The following is a 7,943-nucleotide window of genomic DNA, read 5'->3' as shown; positions in this document are numbered from 1 at the left end:
TAGGTGGAAGAACCCAGATCCAAGAGAAACCATCGGTGAAATTGCATAATTACACCCGAGGAAAGTAGATCGTCTACCAGTGAGTCGATCCACGCTTCTTCATGTATGCCATAAGGTTATGTTCTAGGACGTACCGTTTGTTGTAGATTGGCCATTTTGTAGCTCAATAATGTGAGCAAGTAAATGTATGTTAGTTTCTATACGTGTGTATATATCAATAAATACTTATACATTAAATAGTGTACTCTTATTTGTAATTTTGTATCAAAACACTTATGTAACCTCTAATTATTGAAAAAATAAGTACAGAATTTTAAGGTTGCTAATCATGTAAATCATACAAATTTGCTCAATATATCATCAACTAACACCAAAAACTCTTTTTGTACTTTGTTACTCATGTGATTTGAGTGTGAACCATTAGGAAACCTAATTCTTAAGCATGACCCAAAAAAAGACCCTCACCCGATGAGAATACTTGAAACAATGGTACAAGAAATAAGACGGATAACCGATATGTGACCAGATTGACAAAAAGATATTACTGCGAATATGGTATTAGGGGCTATCTGGAACCATGTATAAGTTTACCCGAACCATCAATATATATATATATATATATATATATACTTTTGATGATATTATGAAATCATATGATTCTTCACTTGTTTTCATCAAATGATTGATTTGCTTCTTTCCGAATATTACATGAAGTTAAATGTTTTATGACATATCTTACTCTTATAATGTCATATGATTTTCGTTTCATCATATTGTGTATAGAATCTTTTATGTAATCATATGATATCTAACGTATAATTTCTAGAGTTATAGAAAGTGGTTATCTTGTTTGTTGGCTTCCAAAAATGTTTAAAAATATGTTTTCTCCTATGGGCCCTTTTTTTCTTTTATTTGCATATGGATTTTTGCGTCTTGTTCTTAAGTTTTTTAATCAAGGAAAGAAATGGAAAGGAGAGGAAAGGATAAGAAAGAGAAGAGAATGGAAGAAATTTTTTTTTAATAGGTGTGTTCTTGAGTTTGAATGAAATTTGAGGAAAGGAAAGGATAACTTATTGGGAAAAAACTTATCATTGGTAATCATCCCATTTTTGAGAGGATAATTTATTGAGAAAAAACATCAATTTAATCCCTCTTAACTCCTTTCCTTTTCATCCTAAAAAAACTCAAGAACACCAATTTTTTAACTATCTTTAGTTTTTCTTTCCTTTCCCTACTTTAAAAAAAACTCAAGAACAGGGCGTTGGTTTATTACCAGACTTCAGCATCAAGGACTTATTCTCCGGTCTAACTGTCACACCTTAAATCTTGGTTTCTTCTTAGCGGCGATTTCTCTGGCTACAGTTGGTTCTCCAACTCCATAGCTTTGTCTATTAAAATCGCTTCATTTAGAAGGATTAAACCATAACCATAACCGAGAATGTCGGTTAACCATTGGTTATGTGTGGGTTTTAGTTAATTGTGTAAGTCCGAATTGCTACCTCTCAACCATTCAGCCACAAGAAGTAGTCTCTTAATGGCCGGCTACCGAACAATCCTTAATTCTTTGTTATATTTGAAATGGGTTTGGATATGGGGTCAAGTTATTCTACAAAGGAAGACAAAAATAAGAAATATAAGAAATATTTTTGGAAAAAAAAAAACCCTTAAAACATAATAATAATAAAAAAAAAATCATAACTCAAAATATAATAAAAAATGTAAAAACGCAAAAATGTTTCCACCGTCTTCCTCGTTCTAAAAAAAAAACTCGACAAAGAAACAATGTTGTGGAAAAAACATCTTTGTGTCTTTTCTTTATCATTGTGTTTTGTGTTTATTTTCGTCATTGATTGTGTCTTTTTTTTCTTGATATTGTGTTATATATTACTTAACATTGTGTTATATTTTGTTCGACGTTCTATTAAATTTTGCTACATATTGTGTCTTTTTGCTGGGTTTTTTTTTTGAACAAGAATGACGGAGAAAACATTTTGGTTTTTTTAATTCTTTTGTGTTTTATCAATATTTTGAATTATGATTTTTTTTTATAGATATGGTGTGTAAAAATGAAAATATAGTTATAAAATATTTGAAGATAGCAGTATAAAAGATAAAATGATTCGGTTTCAGTTATAATGAAATCATGCCCAATTATAGTGACACAGTCTCACAAATACAATGATCATCCGATTCCTCCCCAGGCCTTCAATTCTATGTTCCATCACCACTAAGCTCCGTTTCCGACCAAACTCGTTCTCCGGTGAAGCTCAATTTCACAAACCCACTTCACTTTTGTTGAATTCAATCATTACCCACTTTTAATCTCTGGGCTTTTGTTTAATTTGTGTTCAGGCACCAAATTTGGGATAATCAGTTTCAATGTTCGGCCCATGTCGGCTTCCGCGGGTCCGTCGTCTCGATCGCCTGAGTTGTTGTCAAACTCAAACAAACAGGTGCAGCAGAGACTGGATAGTAGTGGTGTATTGTTATTAAGTGGTAAAGAGGATGAACATGGAGGTGTCATTGTCGAAATGTCAACCGAGGAGCCCGTTGACCCGCTTGTGTTTGGTTCTTTGCTCAAAGCTTCAATGCTGAACTGGAAACAACAGGCTGGTCATTCTTAATTTCCTTTATTTTGATGATGATTTTTTAGCAATGTTGATTAATTGAGTTGGTTATTGTATGAAATATATGAAATGAGTAGACTTGGAATACAGGCCCATTTAACTAAATGTGTCGTTTAGCTGAACTCGGATATGATCATGTTTAATAAAGATGATACACTGACATGACCTGTTTAACACGATTAATATGCCATTTAGGTTTTTAAGGATATAAGGTATATAATATTAATATGTTAAATCATTTTGAAAAAAAGTGTACAGTTAAACGGTCTTAATCGAATATAGACACTATTCTAGTTGTGTCATAGACGTGTCAACATGTTTCTGACACGGACACGGGCATGTATAAGTCAAACCCAAACCCGCTTAACTTCATGTCGTGTTAACAGGTCTTGTCAGAGATTGCCAGCCCTATTTTTGAATCTTGTTGACTTGGCATTAAATTATAATTCTTTCATGACTGGAGTTATAGCTAGTAAAATCCTATATTGATCAAGGATATGTGTTCAAGCATGGTTAATTATGCATCAACCTAGATCTTTCTTTTTATTACCATTTTTTCTGTTGAAGTAACATATCTTGAACATAAGGTTAATATGTGTTTAGGGTAAAAGGGGTATTTGGATCAAATTGCCAATCGAGCTTGTGAATCTCATCGAGTCTACAGTCCAAGTAAGTTTTTTTTATTACATTTACAGATGCGATTTTTTTAATACATTTATAATTTATCTCAAATTTTCTTTGATTGCAGGAAGGCTTTTACTATCACCATGCGGAACCAAAACACTTGATGCTTGTGCATTGGATTCCCGAAACAATAAATACTTTACCCGCAAATGCAAGTCACCGGGTCGGTATTGGTGCTTTTGTGATGAACGAAAACGGAGAGGTACTTCCTAGTTCCTTGCACTTGACCAGCATCCCTATATTTTATTTTTTTTATGATGTATAGCAGACTCATATTTGAACTAACTGTATAAAAGCATTAGAAAGTGACCCACTTCAAACTGGCTTAACTTTTTATCAGTATGGAGTTACGGGGCCGTAAATTATGGACAAAAGAGGGTAATAGGCTGGACATTGTGACAAATGTTCATAAGACGGTTTGCCCAACTTTCCAACCCAAATTTCGTCATCTGGAGCCCTGATTTTGCCTTTTAATGGTTTTCCCCATTTTTTGCGATTTTACTTGAATTTATCTTGTTTGTAAAACAAGTGAATCATGGATTACATTAATTCATCTGTAGGTCAACGACAAATCGACAATTCATAAAAGACAAAAATAAATAAATTAATTAACATGCGCATAATGCGAAAATTATGAAAAGAAAATTCATATCATTATACGTAATATTTTTTGTTCTTTCTTTGTTTTTTAAATATCAAGAGGCATATTATAAGTATTAATTTTGTTTTTTAGTATTTACATATATTATTGATTCATTGTTAATTTGTTATTATTATATACATTAAAATTTTGGTTTAATTTAAACGAGTCAATTAAGCGAGCCAACGAGACAGTTATCGAGCGAGCCAAGCCAACCTTGGCCCATGCAGATCGTTTTGGTACAGGCTTTTTTTAAGCGATCTGCAAGCTTTTTGAACAACTCTAATCACTTGTGCAAACCTAAATTTCCCCTATAAAAAATGGGTTGATGCAATAGTTCTTATTGAGGAATTTATCATTTTCTCTCTTAAAAGAGTGTTTATATATATTGTGCTCCCTCTGTCCCGCTCTGTAACTCTGTCAGTATGTGAACTTGAACGTATATTTAGTTTTGTATATATTCTATATTTGCTAAATTCTTGTGGTTTTAAGGTTTTGGTAGTGCAAGAGAAGAGTGGAAGGTTCCAAGGGACAGGCATATGGAAGTTTCCTACGGGAGTAGTTGATGAGGTATGTCTATTTTGGTAATTTACTCGTCACATACACAAAAATATTTTGATATTATGAAAGGAATGTTTTTACAGGGTGAAGATATTTGTGATGCAGCGGTTAGAGAGGTGAAAGAAGAGACCGGGGTAAGTTGCAGACTTGCAGTACTCTAAGGCTATTTTTGTTGATTGGATGTATAGGTGTCAATTTTGACCCGTTGCTTATGAATGATGATACTGGCTTATGATTTAATTCAGACGGGTTAGATAAAAAACATGAGATTTGACCTCAAAAGTCAAAGTTCATGTGTTTGAATTTGTGATGATTAAGTGGATTTATTTTTTATGGTTCAGATCGACACCAAGTTCGTGGAAGTATTAGCATTCAGGTAAGAAATTGATTTCAACTAATTTGGAAATCATTACATTTGGCCCGAAACATGACACAAAAGTATTAGATTTTGGGTTGCCAATGCCATTTCTAACCTGTTTAATAAATGGGTTTTTTTTTGGTTGACCCGCCAATCTATTTAACACATTTATAACTAGGTTTTGGGTTGTCATATCTAACCTATTTTAACGGGTCATGCGGTTGACCTGTATAATTATGCAGGCCGTGTGCGGGCTGATCTATTTATTCCATTTAGCTAAAGAGATTGACCAGCCTGTTTAATTAATCAGGTTGACTTGCTAACCCGTTTAACTCATTTCAGTAACCCATCAACACAATCAACATGGTTGCAACTTGATTATTACCCACTAACCCGTTTGACACGTTTTGATGAATCTGTTAAACAGATCATGTTGGTCACACAATTTCAAGCATGTGCGAGTCAAGATTGATGTTTTTTTCACGAATAAAAACGCGGGTCGTGTTCAGATCGAACAATTCAACCCACCAACCCAAAACCCATCTACCTGACACGATTCACAGCCCTAATTACAACTCGGTTGCCCATTTGACTTTTTTATATAAAAGGGTTAAACGGGTTCGTGTTTGTTTTACACAATTTTAAGTGTATCGCGTTAGGATTTATTTATTATTTCACACGAATAAAGTCAGATTTATTCTTCATGTGCATGTTGCAACCTTTATCCTTCAACATCCAGATGCAAGAAAGAGAGATAGAGGCAGCTCAGGTTAGTTTCTATATATGGCTAATAACTCATGCTCAATGAAACCGTCTTTATTTTATTAATCGTTTGGTTGTTTTATGTGTAGTGGATGGCGTTTGAGGATTATGCAGCTCAACCATTTGTTCAAAATCATGATCTTCTTAAGCAATTGACGAAGATATGCATGTTAAAAAGAGATGGAAAGTATGCTGGTTTTTCTCCTGTGCCTACACTCGCAAGTTTCCAAAATAAACCAAGCAACCTTTACTTGAACACTAAGGATATTAATCCTTAGTTAACATTTGTGTATTCTTTGTAACCAAACACATCTAGAGACGCTAGTCATCGTTTGTTAAAAGTAGTATAATGGTTTTCACAATTTCACCCCATAGTGAAATGTAGAGTGTTCATAAACCGTTGAAACCAATAAACCGTGTAAAATGAATATCAGAATATGCCATTTAACTTTGATTATTATTATTATTATTATTATTATTATTATTATTATTCATTTTAGAATGTGTGGGTTATGTTTATGTTTTATATTCATTTTTTAGAGTATATTTGTTTCTCTCCTGTACTGTCACAAGTTACCTCAATAAACAAAGCAACCTTAACTTCAAGAGAAGGATCTTAATTCTTAGTTGACATACATTTGTGTCTTCTTCGTAAAAACAGTATCAGTGTTCTCATCCGATAGTGAAATTTAGGGGTGTTTATAAACCGTTGAAACTGATGAACTATGTGAAAGAATCTATATTTAACCTTTATTATTGTTATTATATTCTTTTTTAGAATGTATGGTGATGTATATGTTTGATATTCATGAACCATTCTTTATTAAAGACGATTTAGTACAAAGTAACGATTTTGAAAGAAAAAAAAATCACTTCAAATTGTCAAAATCATCAAAGAAGGGTTGTCTTGCTAACCCAACCATACCGGTTTATTTGCCGGTTCTTGAAACCGTAGTTAGTGATTTGGTCCATAACTGACTGGCTTAACAGACCATGAACATGTGACACATGGACTAAAGTTGATAGGCAAGATAAAAAGATGGTTAGAGTAGGCTTGACCATGAGTGTGTGTTGGGATTGCAAGAATACTAAGGTTGGTTGGTTAACTACCAAACTAACACCCTCTCTTTCTTTTGTGGTTATCTTCCTCTCCATGTATCACTTTATTGCTTACAAATTTTCTACATTTACCTACCACTCATGCTAAGAAGTTAACAAAGGAAAAAAAAAAAGGACTAAAAATACCCTTCCAACATTCATGTGACCAACATGTGCCTACATTGTTAAGCACTAAGGTGGCTTATGGTCCACTTCAATTGGAATGAGGTGGTTTAACAGTTAAGCCAAAGGTTTACTTTAAGAAACATACAAAAGTTATATTTGAGATCTGGCTGCTTACATAAATCAATCGAAACGACCAATCTACTTGATTATGTTCAAGTGTATAGTATGTAGATTATATCAACAAATAACAATATTACAATTAACATCAATAAAATATGTAATATAATACAAGGACATTTCTTTTTAATTTATACTTATGAGTAAAAATAAAGGAACATTAAAGAATCACAAGCTTTTTGATTCTCACTAAAAAAATTGACAACTTATTTCTCTCTCAATATAAGTATATATAAAATTGTGTATGTGAGTATATACATGGAGATGTTCATTAAAGAAGACAATTTATTGCAAGTAGAGAAACAACAAATTTAAATCATTTAGTTTTTATTTTTTAATTTTTATCAATTGTTCTTATTTAAAGAAACCTTTACTTTTAACACACAAAGGTCTATTTTGTATTAAAAAGAAAAAAAAACAATTAAACTAATTTATTTAAATGTTTTTTTCACCTTTAAACGTTTGTGCAACCATGTGTACGAAATATACATACACATGATATATATAATCTACACATTTGTAAGCTTTACAGATAAATGAATTTTATTTATATATTAGTTAATACTTTAAAAAGTGATGAATAAACATTGCATTTCAACCATTTTCTTATATTTTAATTTTTTTTAAAATTGAAAAAATGATTGATTTAATCTTGTAATTTACCTTCCCGTAATAAATTGTCTACTGCGTATACCCATCTGGCCAATACACACACATGGGAAAAATCTACGCGTAACTCTAAATATTACGAGACATGCAATACAAAATTTGTTTTTTCAGTTTCAAAGAATTTCAAATTATAAGAAAATAATAGGAATACGTACAATCCTCATTCGTATCTTTGAAATTAAACAAAAATATGAACAAATTTCTTTTATAAATATAACCTACAAATAAATTTAAGTCATGT

At 32.2% G+C, this 7,943-nt stretch overlaps 1 protein-coding gene across 1 annotated transcript; it reads left to right on the top strand.

Annotated features, from left to right (window-relative positions):
- Positions 1 to 2,211: 2,211 nt before the first annotated feature.
- Positions 2,212 to 5,986, top strand: LOC143531369 (nudix hydrolase 2-like). The gene is made up of 10 exons (XM_077026675.1): positions 2,212 to 2,260; positions 2,353 to 2,609; positions 3,231 to 3,296; positions 3,376 to 3,513; positions 4,444 to 4,521; positions 4,596 to 4,646; positions 4,854 to 4,888; positions 5,298 to 5,302; positions 5,479 to 5,639; positions 5,722 to 5,986. Exons 2-10 carry the CDS (start codon positions 2,391 to 2,393, stop codon positions 5,908 to 5,910), a joined length of 942 nt encoding a protein of 313 aa, XP_076882790.1. The 5' UTR covers positions 2,212 to 2,260; positions 2,353 to 2,390; the 3' UTR covers positions 5,911 to 5,986.
- The last annotated feature ends 1,957 nt before the right edge of the window (positions 5,987 to 7,943 follow it).

This window comes from Bidens hawaiensis, unplaced genomic scaffold (genome assembly GCF_021521415.1).
Source record: "Bidens hawaiensis isolate Kalapana, Puna unplaced genomic scaffold, B.hawaiensis_p1.1 tig00009159_1, whole genome shotgun sequence".
Taxonomy (NCBI): Eukaryota; Viridiplantae; Streptophyta; class Magnoliopsida; order Asterales; family Asteraceae; genus Bidens; species Bidens hawaiensis.
The sequence above is the reverse complement of the archived record's forward strand: the minus strand, read 5'-3'. Positions and strand labels throughout refer to the sequence as shown.

Coding starts and splice junctions, on each gene's coding strand:
- LOC143531369 (XM_077026675.1), top strand. CDS start 2,391: ATGTCGGCTTCCGCGGGTCCGTCGTCTCGATCGCCTGAGTTGTTGTCA. Junction 4,647..4,853: donor AGGTGAAAGAAGAGACCGGG/GTAAGTTGCAGA, acceptor TTTATGGTTCAG/ATCGACACCAAGTTCGTGGA. Junction 5,640..5,721: donor GAGAGATAGAGGCAGCTCAG/GTTAGTTTCTAT, acceptor TTTTATGTGTAG/TGGATGGCGTTTGAGGATTA.